At 28.8% G+C, this 17579-nt stretch overlaps 1 protein-coding gene across 1 annotated transcript in view; it reads right to left on the reverse strand.

The window, feature by feature from the left end:
• Window positions 1-17579, reverse strand: part of LOC111630018 (tyrosine-protein kinase JAK2-like) — a 56712-nt gene that overhangs the window by 13958 nt on the left and 25175 nt on the right. The window contains exons 5-10 of the mRNA XM_023374010.1: window positions 10746-10837; window positions 8569-8733; window positions 7359-7454; window positions 7108-7265; window positions 1913-2190; window positions 1577-1824 (exon numbers count right to left, since the gene is read on the reverse strand). Coding sequence (XP_023229778.1) covers window positions 1577-1824; window positions 1913-2190; window positions 7108-7265; window positions 7359-7454; window positions 8569-8733; window positions 10746-10837 — 1037 coding nt within the window. The remainder of the gene's footprint in view (window positions 1-1576; window positions 1825-1912; window positions 2191-7107; window positions 7266-7358; window positions 7455-8568; window positions 8734-10745; window positions 10838-17579) is intronic.

A 17579-nucleotide genomic window follows, 5' to 3' on the forward strand; every position in this document is an offset into this window, starting at 1 on the left:
CCTCGGTTCACACATATTGGTGTCATCCGACAAACAAGCCATCCGACAACTGAGAGCGGGTCTGTTAGGCCTGTGCAGATTAAGCGGTCATTAGGGTTCAACCCAGTGGCCCCCTGCTACTCACACTAGCAGAGCTAAAATATGTTGTTTATATTGAATAATTTCACAATTCTTCATGTATTTTCAACTAAATTCATTGCACTTATATTTAAATCAATAATTCTACAAAAACTAAAAACTTGGAAAGGACTCTTGCTCGATTTTCCCAGCACTAGAACAGGATGTTTAGGAAACTGTTAGGAAGTACAATTATCAATTAATTTAGGATATGAAATTAAGTAATAACAATAACTTAAATCATGATAAAAATCTTCATTTAAAAACATTTAAGCTTAATAAACACTTTGACATTAGCTCAAAGTTAAAATTGTATGGTATCATGAATACTTGAGTTCTGTACTCCAAAATTTAATAGCATCAATACAATTTATCATATGTTTCTTAATATTTACCCAATCCTCTTAAAATCAATTAATATTCTATTGTGATATCTCTATCTTTGCTGTTTTTTTAATCTAATGACAAGGAATTTTATTTTAAATGCTACTTATTTTATTCTTATAATTATTTGCTTTTGATGTTGAAAATACAGCAGAGTCCTGTATAATGTGAGAGATGTGTTCTGCATTATAAAAAATCGCATTATTAAGACATGCATTATCAAATAATTTTATGCAAGTTTAAACCTAGACCTAAAGTGAAGAAGAAAGCATATACCTCTGGACAATTTTGTATGAATACTGGTCACAATTTTTTACTGCATTATACAAATTTGTGTTATATGGGAGTTCACTGTATACATTATTTATTGTGTGTCTTCCAAAATTTTTAAAATAATATAAAATTTGAAAGAATTAACAACAATCACATCTTAATGATAATAATCTTTCAAATTTACTACAAGTAATAATAATGTAAAGTATTGCAGGCAAAATAAATTACTTATTTTTAATAAAGATACTAAAAATAATTTTTATTTGAATAACTAATAAAAATATGATTTGAAAAATATTTATTTTCATTTATATTTGAAAATTTAAATTTTCTTTAAATTATAAAGCTTGATATTAAAGTTAGCATAAGTAATATTAGCATTAGAGATAGGTAAGCCACACAACTGTCTATCACCGTTATGGAAATAAATTTAATTCAAAAGTACTTTCAACAGTATATAACTGTCCTCTTCAGGCAATATTGTTCATAGCAAATAGAACATTTGAATTCAAGAAGTAGAACAGTACTTGTATTACTAGCATACCTGAGAACGTGAGACTTAAATCTTTTTCCATAACACTGATACGGTTGTGTGGCTTACCTATCTCTAATACTATTTGACAAGTAAAGTTATTTATATTCTATTTATATTAGCATAGTATTTATTTCTGTAACTGTTTTTAATGATTTTTTCAAATAATCTGCATAGTGCTAACTTTTACTTGACAATAATTTATTAGGTCAAGTAACTAATAAATAGGCAATAATTAATAATAGGTGTGAATGAGTATTCTAAACTTACCATTGTGTATACTAGATTTAATTGATGTTTTAACTGCTTTACAGCAACTTCTTTAAAATTATCTGTTCCACGTCTTAAATAACAATGTTTAACAATAGTCTGATGACCATGCAATTCATCGCTTACTTTTTTACTAAATATTATACTGTCGTAAGGAATACACTGGGCGGCACAATTACATTCTCCACGACTTTTCAGAGCCTGAATATCTCTATTTATGGGTCTACATAATAATAAGCAAGTCTTCTCTAAAATTTCATGCAAAGAAAATATTATTAATCATATAATAATAAGTAAATATATCAAGTAGATAATAGAAAACAGAAAATTTACTACCATATTCTGATGGTGGTATACACTTTTTAAGAAGTGGATTGTTGTTTCCTTTGGAGTAGTGACTTATAAGTTGAGGAAGTGAAGGAAAGGTTTCTTCTTTGTTCTTTATAAAATACTCATCATCATCATTTCGTAAAATGTAATATGTTTGAATAAAGCCATCGGTTTCGCTAACGTCTAATCTATATTCGTCATATACCGTAGTACTTTCTCGTAATATATAACATCCCACTTCATTTTTACATTTCTCTCTTAATTTCTGGTAAGAAAATTCTTGCCTGAAAATATTAATTGTTTGTAATTTTTTTTAAACACATTTAGCATCACAAAATTTAAGTTTTTTAAAATAAATTGACACTATTCATAAAAATTAGTTAAAATAACCATTTTGTATGGAAATTTATGGCACCAAATATAAAAACCGAAAATAGTTTTCATTATAAAATTATAATGAAATGCAGTAATCAGGCAATACAACTTAAATAATCTTAAAAAATAATAGTACAGTAGAGCGTCATTTATCCAAAAGCCAGTTATCTGAAACGTCGGTTAACCAAAAGCATTTCAGTCGGCAAATTTAAATTTTCGCTAGTGCTGTGGCACTGAAATCTTTGGCTATATCTTGGGCTACTCCAATATTTTTTTTGTTGGTGTGTGCTTTTTAGCGGGCAGCACTGGCACTTTTGTGTGGTGTTTTTCTGAGGACAGTGTGTCGTGCTGAATCGAACATTTTTGATAATAGATCAACTTCTAAAGTATATATTTTTTGGTTTTTATATTTTTCAATATATTTATTTCATTTGTAAAAAATAAAGAAATAATTTTTAACGATACAATAGCCACGATTATTATTTTAAAAAGTNACTGTATATCGTTCATAACATGCTTGGAAATCTGTAAAAGAAATGATATGGTTTTTAAGCATTTACATATGGATATGAAAAAAAAAATTAATTTTTTCCCCAACACTTAATAAAAATTGAAGGATGTATTATATCTTTCTGCAAATTCACTTCCATTTACTTCCTTTGACACATCTTCTGAATGTGTCACCAGGAACTTCATGATCGAAATTCATCTATTGGTAGGTGTATTAAATACTTGGCTTCAATGTCACGCCAACAGTTAACTCAATCAAAAACTTCAGACTATGAGGCTTTAAATAAAATTAAAAGAAATATTTTAATCTTGCAAGCGCTTTTAACGTAAATATATATGTCGTCTTCAGGCAATTCAATATCAAATAGAGAATTCAAACAGAACATTTAAATTTAAGCATTAACGATATTAGCCATTTTTGGAATATAACTATTAAAAATAATATTTAAATTTTAGAATTAAAGACATTTAAAATTGGCACGCATGCATTTTAAAACAAATAAACCCCGATTGGAATGGCTATTAATTAGGATCATTGAAATTAAGAAGACTTTGTAAATGCAAAAAATTGGTGCGCGTACACCTTAACATGCATAACATAAGAGCCAATTAGAATGGCTGTTAAGTACAAGTAAATTTTAGACTTTAAATTTAAAACATTTTGTAAACATGTATAAAATTTTTGGCACGCATGCGCCTTAACAAAGACAGCATAGAAGCCGATCGGAATAGAGCCATAAGTGCAAGTTTACATTAAAATTTAAATATAAAAGCATGGGACATAATTTAAAATACATAAAACATGTGTAACATATAAAAAGACGCACATATAGAGTCCGACACGTATGCGCCTTGAATCACATAGGAGGTGCGTGAAACGAATGTAGAATTATTGTTGATTTTTTAAATGCCTGTATAAATTAATCCAGACGTCCGGTAAGTCGAGGGTAGGGGAGTTGCACAGGAAGAGCAGAAATTGTCAGTCCTGATGTGGCATCTCAATGTGGTGCCGACCCTGTGGTCACAACTAGCAAACTTAACTAGGTAAAAGGTTTATTGAAAATGATCTTACCTGACCAAGCTTTTCCCCAAAATTTAATTGACTTTTGTCAATGATCCAATGCGACTTAGGATTTGTTTCAAGAACTGAAGTATTGACATCTCGAAATACACTGAAAATTATATCTTTTATTGTAAATATCTTTATTATTTAAATACATGTTTATTTTATTTTAAAATTACCTTTCATCTATACTAATTAAACTATCAACAGGTACTTCATTTATTGTAGTTTCAGATATAATGGTAGAGGTACTCTGAGAACTAGTCATGCTACCGCTCGAAAGACGGTCGTAACTGAAATTTGTAATATTCGAAGAGACAAGACGAAATGGATTTTTTAAAAAATTGTTTCGATGATTCATGACTACAGTTTCGTTTCTATGAAGAAAAGTAGCTGGTGGAGGAGTAGGCGGAATGGGAGAAGATTGGCCATTTGACAAATTCTGGCTGGAATTAATTGTTGCATATGAATGGCTTCTTCTAGAATTATATACTGTAAAGATTATATAAAAAAATTAAATGAAAGTTATTTTGTACATAAAAATTGAATTATTGTATTTGTAGTATTTAAAACATATAAATATACATATTAAAAGAGATCAATACAGATAAATTTTGAATCTACTGTGAATATCTGGTAAAAATGATTAGCCAAAATTACATTTTGTCAATAATCGTTATCCAAATATTTCCATTATTCAAAATTTTGTTACTAATTTTTAGAATTTAATCATAATATAAAAACTTAAAACATTAACAATAAAAAAATTGTCTCAAATTAGCTTAGTTTAATCAATAATTACTATTAAAACTAAACCAAATTTGGAAAAGTTAATAGTCAGCAACAGTAGAAATTTTTTAAATGGTGAAGATAACCAACATTTATTAATTTTCAATCTTTCAAAAACAAACAACAATTTAACAATTGGGCAAATAGCTCATTTGTTAGTTTAAAATCAACACCTAATTATCCCAAAGTTTGCAATTCTATAACAACAATGATGAAAGAAAAATATATCTATATATATAAAAACGAATGTATGTCTGTCTGTCTGTTCGTCCTTCATGCATTACCACACTGTTTATCCAATTGCCACGAAACTTTGGGAAGTTGTTTAATACACTCCCGCGAAGGTTTCTGGCATAGTACGACTGCCATGAAGCTTTGGGAAGTTTTTTAATACACTCCCGCGAAGGTTTCTGGCATAGTACATTTATCCTACAATAGATGGCATGCATTTATAGTGTTTGTTCGATCGATTTCAAATTGTGAAGACNAAAATTCAACGCAAAGCGACACGCAACAGAGAAAAATTTCAACACGGGATAGGTTAATATATTTTTTCATAATCGATTATCTGAAAAATAAGTTATCCGAACAACCCCAGTCCCCAATTGATTCGAATAAACAACACTCTACTGTAATAAAATGTTTTTTATGACTTATTTGAACATATAATAGCGATAATAGAGATGGGGTTACACTTTTTGAAAAGTTTGGAGTTTACACTATATCGTTACAAAATCCACTAGCTGGGTTGAATTTATTATATGTAGATGCCACTGCCAGAATGCTCCATATCTGTCTAGCAGAGAGAGCATCATGAAGATATTATACATAGATGTTCAACAGATCTAGCCAAAAAAATGATAGAATATAACTTTCATCCTCTTTGATCACAAGTTTCACTGGTAAAATGATGTGGAAATAGGAAAATCTTGTTCATATGGGAGTCTTTGTTTATTACATCAATGTTTCCATGCAACTCTCCCATACTTGATATTCCAGAGCTATGGGTTGCACTGTTCAACTTGATAATCATAGGTAATGCAGTTATGTGACAAAAACATACTGGTGGAAAAAAGGGGTGAGTCCAGTGTTTACATTTTGTTTAAATTTTCTTTATATTTCTATCAATCATTTCTGTGTATATTAATTCAGTTAATTTTGTTAGCCATTGCCATCATGGCATATAATTTTGTATTTTTATTTCTAAAAAATTTTTTATGTTCCATGCTCATGCACAAAGAGCAATTTGAAAGTGTGTTCTATCTCTGAATTTAAAACATTCCATCCACCATATTACCTGAAAAAGACAGTTATATACAGCAAAACTGTAGCATAATTATAACTTTTTTCTGAATTATAAAAATAAAATTATTCATATTCTTTAATATTTCATGACTTGCTAGCATAAAAATAAGATAAATTAATTCTTTAATTTAACTGATTTCATACTACCTTTAATAAAATCATAATAGCTATACACACTGTCATAACTGTAGCTAATATCAAACAACATAACAATTTAATAGAAATATACATAACATAACAAAATCTAATATGTAATGAAAAAGTTTGTTAGTTTGTTCTTCATATATTTCAACATGGTTTGAGCAAATGTGATAAAACTTTTCAGGGAACATACTCTCATCCAGGAAGTGAAAGATTCTTTTGGTCAAATTAACTTCAAATTCCATCCATAATAGGCCCCCTTTTTATCTGACTAATAGATAACAGGCTAAATTACTTAATACAATTACTATCTAGCATAAAATACGTTTTTCAAGAGTGCCAAGTTTAAATACTTGGTCTTTTTTTTGTGAAATTTGATTGGCTGGCCAATTACCATTTCATATTAAATTATGAAAGGTACATTAGAGTCAACATCAGAAAAAATTTGAATGTCATGTATTATCTTGTAATAAATAAAATGTTAATTGTTTGCAATTTTTGTATTTGTCATAATCACAATATATAAATATGTACTGTACATATGTATGTGATAGCATGTTTGTTTATGTCTGTTCTCTATAAACTTCTAATATGCATTAAAAATTTCATACATATTCTCTAAGATTCTGTGAAAAATATACACTACCATGAAATCTCAACATCCCAACTCTTCTGATTTCATCCCCTAGACACTTTATAATAAATGTAACAATGGTAAGCTAAAATAACCAAACTTTTAATATGGTTTTTATTTTAATGTCTGTCCTTATTTTCAGCCCAAGCTGCACTAGGCATATCTACTATATAATATTTTTACCCAGCTTTCTTGGAGATTAGGATGGTCCAGATGTCTGGATTTTCTGGATTCTCAGGTTGTTCAGATTTTCAGTTTTACTATAATAGCTTGACAGTAATAACTATATTTTATTCTTTGATTATTAAAAAAAATCGTTGTCAATGCAGCTAAATATTATAAAACAAATACAATTTTAAGAATTAAACTTGTATATGTACTTACCCAATTGGACCATGGCATTTCAATTGTCTTAAATTTAACAAAGAAGGCGTTATTAAATCTTTACAGATATTGAAAGTCCACTTTTCTATCAACCGATAGTAACCATCCAAAAGAGATACAAAAGAATGCATTTGATCAACACTTTGAAATGTCAAGTACTGTAATATAAATAGTTTAATTAAGCCTTAGTTTTAATATCATTAAAAAAATCATCACTTTAATAATTTTTATAGCATTTAAATTATACTTACCTGAGGAATACCATTTCTCCTGCTAATTTCAACAGTTCCATCATTTCTCATGCTAATATAGCATAAATCTTCTATGGAACAAATTTGTATCCACGACTATTAAATTAGAATCAATATGATGATTTTCACGCCAAATATTGTATACTAAATCGAGAAGACACTGAGGACGGCATTACATGTACTTTTTTTTTTTATCGCAAGCAGTTTCGACAAACCTATAGTTGTCATCATCAGGTGAAAATCAGAAATTTACTGAGAAGTTAAATGGAAATAATCCAAATATAGAATAGAACGCTTAAAATTTAAGTTGAAGCTTTTGTGAAAGCCATTAAGAACACGAAGCAAATATTCAAATACGTTCGAAACTGAATGAGCAGTAAGCTCTGTGATGTTCGCAGCGGCACATGCGCGGATCCAGGCTCACACTATACGTATACTGGAGAATGCTAATAACTGCTTAATCGCTTATTCAGCGTGACCCATACAGTGGGCAGATCGAGGGTAAGAGTGTTGCATGCATCCAAGGTGGTAGTTAAGAGAGATTCGCATATGAAAACAATTTTTCAATCTTTACAGCTCCTGAGCATAATTGCTTGGGACCATAGAGGGTTGTAACCCTGGTCGAGTACCTTTTTTGTCAGCTCTGTGATGTGCCTATTCCTCACAACTTGGTGCTCTGCAAGGCAGCTGGCAAGCATTCTAGTAGTGGCCCCAATATATCTTGTGTTTACTCCCTTTGCAAGATTTTCCAGCAAAACAGCATAGACTCCCGACTTCTTGAGAGTGGAAAACTTGTCTCTATCATTGCAAATAAGCTTGCATAGGTTTGGAAGTGGGGTTAGAGGTAGGACAAGGTTGTGCTGCTTAAAAATTCTTCAGATGCATATTGAGAGAGGTCCAAGGTATGGTAATGATGTTTGGACCACAGAAAACGCCCTCTTACTGCATACCATAGTTCTCGGAAACAGTGATTTCTGTACCCTATTGAGCACATGAATAAACTTAGCGCATGAAAATCCAGCAGTATGTACTGCCAAACTGATAATGTCTAATTTCTTATTGCAATTTTTTTTTTATCTTGCAATAAAAAAAAGTACATGTAACGCCATCCTCAGTGTCTTCTCCATTTAGTAAATTAGAATATATATCTATTATATTTATTTATTAATTTTACTTCTTTAAAAGTAATTATAAACTTTGAATATCATACCTCTTTACTACCTTTCATCTGCATTTGCAAGCCAGCATTTTTCATTACATAAGGACAAACTCTCAAAAACACTTCATATACTTTACCATTTTCATCAATTTGTGCTTGATAGTGTTCACAAGTATAATCCGGTACAAGGGTTATTAAATGTTGTATATATTGTTGCTAAAATTATAGTAATTTGTAAATCTCAAATAATAAAGTGAAAAAAATATATTTATTGAAATTTTATTTATTTATTTTTTAAATTTACTGCAGCTATTTTTAATAATAGAAATTAATATAATCAATATTTTAAAAATAAGATTTTACAGTTAACATTCATGGAGCTATCAGATTACATTTATAATTTGGAGATGTTTCCATTAATGATCGACTCCATATTATAAAGTGAAGTTTATTAACATTAAAACAAGTATTCCATTAATACTCACTATAATAAATTCAAATTTAAATTATTTAAATAAATGTTTCATATTACAGTTTAAATAAAATTCCAGTATTCTATTGTTATTTAATCTGTCATTATTTCAAGAAATTTCAGTTTCATATAAATCTCAATAAATACTGTATTTCATTGATTGCATTAGTTTGTTACATCAAATAAAAATATATTATTAAACTTCTATAGTGTTAATAGAAACCAATTTAATTAAAATAAATTAGTCATTAATTACTTGTGGAATCATAACTACATACAGCGAATACAAAACTTAATTTACATAAAAACTGTAATGACATGGTGTTTGTTGTAAAGAAATAATAATTAAATCAATGATTATTTAGCAGCTATAAAATTAAAACGTTTTTTAAAAACGAGTTTTGAAATGAGAACATCAGACCAGTGTTTTGAAATATCAAAGTATTGTTTATATAAAAGAATAGTATTTCATGTGTTTACAACTGATAAATAGTTATTGATATAAATCATCAACAATGAGAATCTTTGATACTGTGCTATTATATGTGATATAAATCACAATTTTATAATATCAAAGATTCTCATATCAAATAAATCAAAATCATAAAATACAGTTTTTAAATAGTGTTGTCTATTTAAAAAATTATTATTAAAATAATCTTAGTATATGGTACATAGTTAGGGTTGTTAAGGGTTTAGCCCTTGAACCAGAGGGAAATCCTCAAATTCCCTAGATAGTCAGGCATGTGAGGAACCAACTGGAAGCTCAACCTAATGTCCATTCATCACCCCCATGGAACAACTTAGCAGTAAATAGCCAATTATCCTGACTATCAATGCAAACAAGAATGGGCTGCCATTATAGGGGTAACCCATTAAACATAACATAAAATACAGAAGTTAAAATATCTTCAATTTCCTTCCATCATGTCCAATTACTAAGAACTAAAACAGTCTTCTTTTGCAGAGATGACCTTTTATTAGAGGCTATGCCTCTGCAATATTATGTAAAATATTTTTTAAAAATGTTCACTGATGATAAGCAAAAATTGTAAAAATATATAATTTCAATTAAAAAAGTAGACAGTATTTATTCGTATTCTGTCAGCCTCTAATAAAAGGTCATCTCTGTAAAAGAACTGTTTTAGTTTCTGCTGATTGAACATGACAGAAGGAAATCAAAGACATTTTAGATTATTCTGTATTTTATATTATGTATAATCTTTTTAATAGACAAATTTATCAAATATTTCTCCCACACCAGGTCATATACAATAAACGTATGTATTCTACAACCACTAACCGGCATGAAAATTCCAAACTAATATTGGCAAACGCTTTCGATGCCCCTCCTGGGCTCTTCTTCAGGCCTGAAGAAGAGCCCAGGAGGGGCATCGAAAGCGTAAAATACATATATTTATTGCAGACAAATTTAGTCAAATAATAATTTTGTGCCTACATTTTGATAAAGAAAAGTTCCTAAAAGCATTTGTTCTTAACTATCTTTCAATTCACTAAATGTGAAATTTATACACTGGATACTAGATACTTATTACAGAAATTACCAAGAAACTGAAGGGAGAATGCCAAAATTAAAAAAAAAAAAAATCACGCCTTAAATTACTCCAGAAAATATTAAATGTTTGTTCAATGACTGTCATATATTCAACAACTGATGAAGGCCCATCAACTAATGTCAAAAATGTTTTTATGCATTAAATAATACTTGCTGGTGTAATTTAAGGTGTATACTTACTTTTACATAAGCCACATTTTGCCCACTATTTCTAAAAGCTTTTATAATAGCTTTATTAATACGTTCCTTCAACATGAAAAGATTCCATTTATCTAAATAAAAAAGAAACTTGATTCATTACAAAATAAATTTCTGTTTTAAAAGAATTTCATTTTTCCTTAAAGACTAAAATTTCAAGCATATTTAAACTTTTATTCATTCAAACTTTAAATAAGAAGAACAATTATTTATTGTCATGTCATCATAATACCGGGCTGAAATTTTTAATCATATTTTTAATAATTTTTTAATTTAAAATATATTCTCTCCACTTCAAATTAGTAATGCCTAGTCCCTGTACACCACACTTTTCCATTAGCAATAGAACCATACCAGTCATCTAACTAATGCCTTTCAGGGAAAAATTTTTGAATTGAAATAATGTGACTTCTGGTTTGCATTGGAAGTTCATATATTCTTGAATTTCATTTATCTAACACCATTCTCAAAATTGAGGAAAGACAAACAGAGGGAATTTATAGGTCTATAATTTTTTTCAAATTGCAGCCAAATAAAAATTATTTTTTCTGATTAATTTAAATATAATTCTCTTATTGTTAGTTCTAAACATAACTGTACAAAATAATCTAAATTACTGAAAATGCTGTAAAACTACAGAAAATCCTCATTAGTTTGAAACTCATGAGACAAAATATTCATGACTTCAAATTATTTGATATTTACATATATTCTATATAATATGCCAAATGCCATGTAACTGATGTAATTTATTAAGCAAACAGAATACAGCTAGTTATACAGAATGCTATTTTTATTAATTAATAATAATAATAATGTAAATAAACTGCAGGTAAACGGCATTATGTCCAGTGATAACTTCACAGGTCACCAGATAGGTTTTTATAAAAAGTAAAGCAGAATTCCTTGAAATGTAGCCCAAATTATTTTTAAAGTGGCCAAAAAGTAGTAAATCAGCTAAATATAATAGCCTAAAGCCCTACAAATATCTCAATCTGCTACTCATAGCCCAATCTTGAAATCCTGAAACCCAGCCATATTTTATGAAATAAGAGAAAAAAGGGTAGTCCATATGTAAAGTGACACCTGAAAATGCAGTCATATTGATCATATTACAGTTGTTCTTGGTCTATTCTCTTATACAGGTAGTATTGAGGCATTTCAACCTAAACAAATGAGTTATGTACAGTACACATATCACAATTCGGACAGAATTTTCAGTTCAAATTACAAAGTAGCTGTATTTTGAACTAACCAAATTCTTTATTGTGTAAATCTCTTTATTTCCAACTGGGACAGAAGTACAGTTATGAATTAACAAGATTTCAAACTATCCGAGTTTGATTTAATGAGGATTTCCTGTATTATCAAATGATGAACATCGAAAAAAATCTTAGTAAAAATAATTTAATAATCTTGATTTTTAATTATTCCATAATTTCTATTACTTTCTTTAATGAGGATTGATTTTAAAAAATCTCTTAAAATGAAAATATCTACAATTAATCTTAGGGACCATTCATTAATTACTTGTACAGTGATTAATGTATGATATAAAATGAGGAAGGAGGAATCAAGGCACTGTCTATGTATACTATAAATTACCATTGTCATCCATCATTAATCTCAAAAATGGAGTTAGATAGATGAAAGCCAAAACCAGATATGGAATGATTAAGGGCAGGAGGTCCCAATTAACTATATATGAACTTCCAGACTAAACTGAAAGGCATGTTATTTCTATTCAAAAATTTTCTCTAACAGGAGTTAGATAGATGACTGGAACGATTCTATTGCTAATGGAAAAAAAAAAAATGTATGATGTACGGAGGCAAGACACTACTATCTATAATTTGAGTTGGAGAGAATATATTTTAAATTAAAAATTGCAGCTGGTATTGTGATGATGTCACAATAAATAATTGCTCATTTGTGCAAATTATTGGCATTATTGGCAAATGAATTTGTTCTTATAAACCTAATTACTGGGCACATGAGTAAACTATAAGTTAGAAAATATTTTCAGAACTTTTTAAAGTTATTTCGTCAATCTCAAGAGCATCCATGAACTATTGTATATGTAATCAAAGGGAAAAGGGTGTGTCAAAAGTACATATTACACAACAAGGAAAAGAGTTAAAAGTGGCTTAAAAACTGTATATTTAATTACAAAACTGAATTTATGTAAAGTATTTTAAAAAATTGCATATACCATATTTCTTTAAATCCCAGAGGATTTATTTTAAAACATATGTCACCCCAGAGTTTACTATCTTGCAATAGAAGACAAGTGGATAAAAATTAAAGAAATATGTTAATTATTTGTACATTTTCCAAGCTATTAAAACCAATCATTAACTGTATTTATGGGTTACAGCTACAATATTTGAAATAATTACTGTTTCCATAGTTAATCCAATTCAACTTCTTCCAATTTGGTTATTACATTGTTAATCGCTTTAGTTTCCAGCAATTTTTGATATTAATGTAATTAAACATAAAAAATACTTAAAACTGAAAAAAACGAAAGAAATGCGTTAATTTTGAAGGAAAAGCTTCAAACTTTATTTTCCATTGTCTCGCCTTTCTGCGAAATTTGACACTGATGAGTCATTGTTTACACAGCTGGATGTGGATTTCCCGGGACATTCTCATAGACGTCTCGGGAGGACAAGGGTTTAAAGTAGGGTGAATACTAGCTGGCCGTATATTTTAAAATATTTTTAAAAAATTAAAATTTTTATTGCGATTTCCGACCCCCCGACTTAATTAAACGTATATATAATAAAATATATTAATTAAAAAAATTAAAAAACTATTGGAGGTCGTTTTTGATATCAGAAAGTAGCTTTAAATAACTTTACCGAAGTAAAATCCATGCACTACAACTTTAGAACAATGAATGAAATTTGATATCAAAATCCCATTAAAAAACAATTAAGCGTTAATCGCGCGTCATTAAAAGTAAATTAAAATCGTGATAAAATTTTTTCACGCGGGTAAAAATTTTTGAAAAAATTTGGAGACCTAAAAAACATCCAAAAATTGAAGGAAAAAGAAATTTTTTAGGGGCGAAAGGACCAAGTTTTATGTAACGCTATGTAACCTGCCCGAGTAAACTCGGGCAAGAAACTAAAGGGGTTTCACATCTGCTTCAATGTAATTGTAATCAAGACCTTGACTACCACCTTCTGATTCAAAATTGCCATCTTTCTCCGTATATTTAGGTGTTTACTCCTTCCGATCGAGCAAATTTATTGAGTGATGCATTCTTGTTAGCTAGAGCTGGTCACATGCCTTATGGTTTAGCATTAGATTTAACAGCATATTTAAAAGAAGAGAAACATCTTGTTCCATGGAGCATTGCTAAAAAGCAGTTGAATTACATAAGCAGATTATTACAGGAAAGCATAGAAGCGCACGAATTAATACAGGAATATATAAATATTTTAACAAACTTTTTTAGGAAAATTCTAATTGACTTATGAACTCTAACACAACTTTCCCAAGCTCAATATTCAACAATATTTATAATTTTATTTCAAAATAATGTTTCATGTACTGTACCCTGGATTAGTGCTGTCCAAATCTAGACAATTTGAAGAGGCAAAATTTTAGTTAAACACCTCACCTGTCACTCTAAATTACATTAGCCTACACAGTGCAGTACTTCAACATGTTTTCCACACTTTTCAAACCTAAGGTTTATTCTTAATGGCATTTTTATTTCTCAAGGTTTATTCAAAGATGGGGGTTTTAATTGAGAAAATAGAATACGTATATATTTTTTATTTTTATTAAAATACTGCTTCACAATTGTAATTATGATAAAAATTAAAATTCTTTATTTAGTCTATACATATTATTTCATAAATCCATTAACATCACTATTATTCTTTTGTAATTTAAAAAACTACTTAACTGAATAATTCTTAAATTATATATAACTCTTACAATAATAAGAACTGTTTCTCTATTTCAAAATTTACATTAAAAAGTTTTCCTCTTTAAATGTAATTTATAAATAAAACAAATTTAGCAAAATAAGATGAAATTGCAAAATATTTTTTGTTCAATATCAATACTTTTTTTAGATAAAAGTCAACAATGCAGAAAAAAAGAATGTTGTGCTGTCTTCACACTGAAGATTAAGCTAGGTAAGACTTTTCTAAAATTCTCTTTTATTATGTCCAATTAACTTGTCTGATAATTAGCCTTATCAATTGATCATTAGTTTAGTTTTCTATAAGAAAAAACATAATGCAAATCTTGGAAAACAATTTTATTTTTAATTATATCCTCATTTTTCAATTAGTTTTCCACTCTATATATTAATATATTTATATAAAAGCAATAAATAAAATACAGATTTAACTATTAAATGCAAATTATGTAACAAGAGATGACAATTATTAGGTACAATATCATCATCACATCAAAAAACAATCTCCTCCATTACATAAAATAGTTCGCTTTGTCAACATTAAATCATTTTATTTTAGTGGACTTAGAGAAAACCAAATATAGTATTGTCTTGCCAAATTTAATTGAGTTTAGAATATGTTTTTTCTAGCATCAAATTGAAAATGATGTTATTTGCCATAGTTTTTTTTTATAATTTAACATAGATATCCAGTAATAGCTTTTGTACAGACAGTAAACACATTCATATTTTCTTTATCCTTACTTTGAGGTAATGACATAGGAATACAAATAAGATGTAATTAAAAATACATAAATCAGTGTTTTGGAAAAGAATAATAAACTTGAAAGAATACATCATTAATAACACAGTTCAAAAATTCCACTCTTCATATAGCAGATGAGAAGCATCTTTTGGTCAATAAATAGAAAGGAGAATTGTTGTTAGATCCAGAAGTTTGACTTGCTTTGCATTAATTAATAAATGTAAGGTCACTTATAAATTTTATTTTATTTATTTATTTTTGTATATATTTATCATTATACCACATACAGTGGGTGATCGGTTAATGAACAGATCAGATAACGAACAAATCGGATAACGAACACTTTCGCAAAAGATTTTTATGTTCGGACAACGAACACATGATCGGATAACAAACACCCCACAGAACAAACACAAGAAGAAGCAACATAAAATAATGAATACTGATTGGTCTTCCCTTGTCTTCAGGCAACAATTCAAAACTTTTCGGAGTGTGGGAGACATCGACATCAATGCTCAAGCCAGTATATACTAATCGGATAGTATTCCTCTGAACTTTGAAACTCTCACTTGTAATTCCAGTCTTTTATTTTTTTGACAAAACAATTCTTTTATATATTCATGAGACTGTTGGCTAGGTACTCGTAAGTTTTGAGTCTGTTTTTCTTTTCGAAAGGTGAGAGTATAATAGCAAAGGTAGAGAGTGGGCAGAAGATGCCTAATTTTGCTTGGCAGTATGGCGTGAACAGGTCTACAGTAGGTCACAGTTCAATCTTATTTAAGAAAAATACTGTATAATCAAGAAGACTCAAGCAGCTAAAGGAGTAACAAAAGTCACATCTGAGAAATAAAGAACATTGAAGAGTTCATAATGAAACCTGAAACAGATCTGACAACAGAAGAACACCAAGAAACTTGGCGAGATATGTTATCTTCTGAAAAAGAGGATTAATGCCGATATCTGTTATTAAAGATCCTTTGAAGAAGTGGGAGGATGTCAGAACAACGGTCTTAGAATGGCATCCAAACCAGGTTGAGGCTTGGGGATTTTTACAATTGCAATGCTATTAATTACGAAAAATCCTGACGAAGAGAGAAAAGCAATCGACATTAGACAGATTCTTAAATCCATTCAAATGAAAAAAACATGACTAATAAAAACACAAGACTGTGTATGTACGTATTTTTATTATTACATATAAATAAACGTAGTAAGAAAGTATATATTTTTTATTTTTGGGGGTATCCAGAACGAATTAATTAAATTCCCATTAAAGCCTATGGTAAATCGATAATTGGTTAACGAACAATTCAGATAGCGAACAAAGTCTTGGAACGGATTATGTTCGTTAACCGATCACCCACTGTATTTCATATTTATTTTCAAACTTTAAATAAATATATTATTTGTAATATATCTCAACTTAATTGTCTTGATAATTTTAAAACAAGCATCTTAAATAAAAATCTAAAGCTGAAGTTAATAAAGTTTAAAAATGTTAATCTAGTAAATAAACAATCTTTAAATACATACAAACAAACTAAATTTTGCCATAATTGTAATTAAAATATAACATGTAATATAATTAAATGCATTATATGCATTATTTTTTAATTAATGATGATGTTATTGTCCTCTTAATAAATATTTACTTATTGTCTTTCTATTTATTACAGATTGTACTATATGAAGAGGGAGAAAATGTAAGTAAGGATTTACAGCAGAAATTTAAGGAAGTGGCTATTTATAGTTACAGTAAGGATAAACAAATGGCTATTTATAATTATAGTAACCATAAATAATTTACTATTTATAGTTATATATGTATATATATATAGTTATTGAATTTTATTGTTCTATATATTATGTTAACAGTTGTCTACAATTAAAGTATACCACTTCAATTGTACAGTTTTATCTCCATACACTTGATAAAATTTATAGACATGTTTATCTTGACACAGGAAAACTATGGACAGTTTCAAAAATAGTTACAATTTTCACTGCTGGGATATATAATGATGCCACTGCTGACTGATATGATATGATTAAAAGTGTTAAAGGCCAAACCTTACAGCATAGCCTTTGAAAAGGAAGGATGAAAAGTTTTAGAGGAAGTGAGAAGAAG

Source organism: Centruroides sculpturatus, unplaced genomic scaffold (assembly GCF_000671375.1).
Source record: "Centruroides sculpturatus isolate CEXI.00-Female unplaced genomic scaffold, Cexi_2.0 scaffold559, whole genome shotgun sequence".
In the NCBI taxonomy this organism is placed as follows: domain Eukaryota; kingdom Metazoa; phylum Arthropoda; class Arachnida; order Scorpiones; family Buthidae; genus Centruroides; species Centruroides sculpturatus.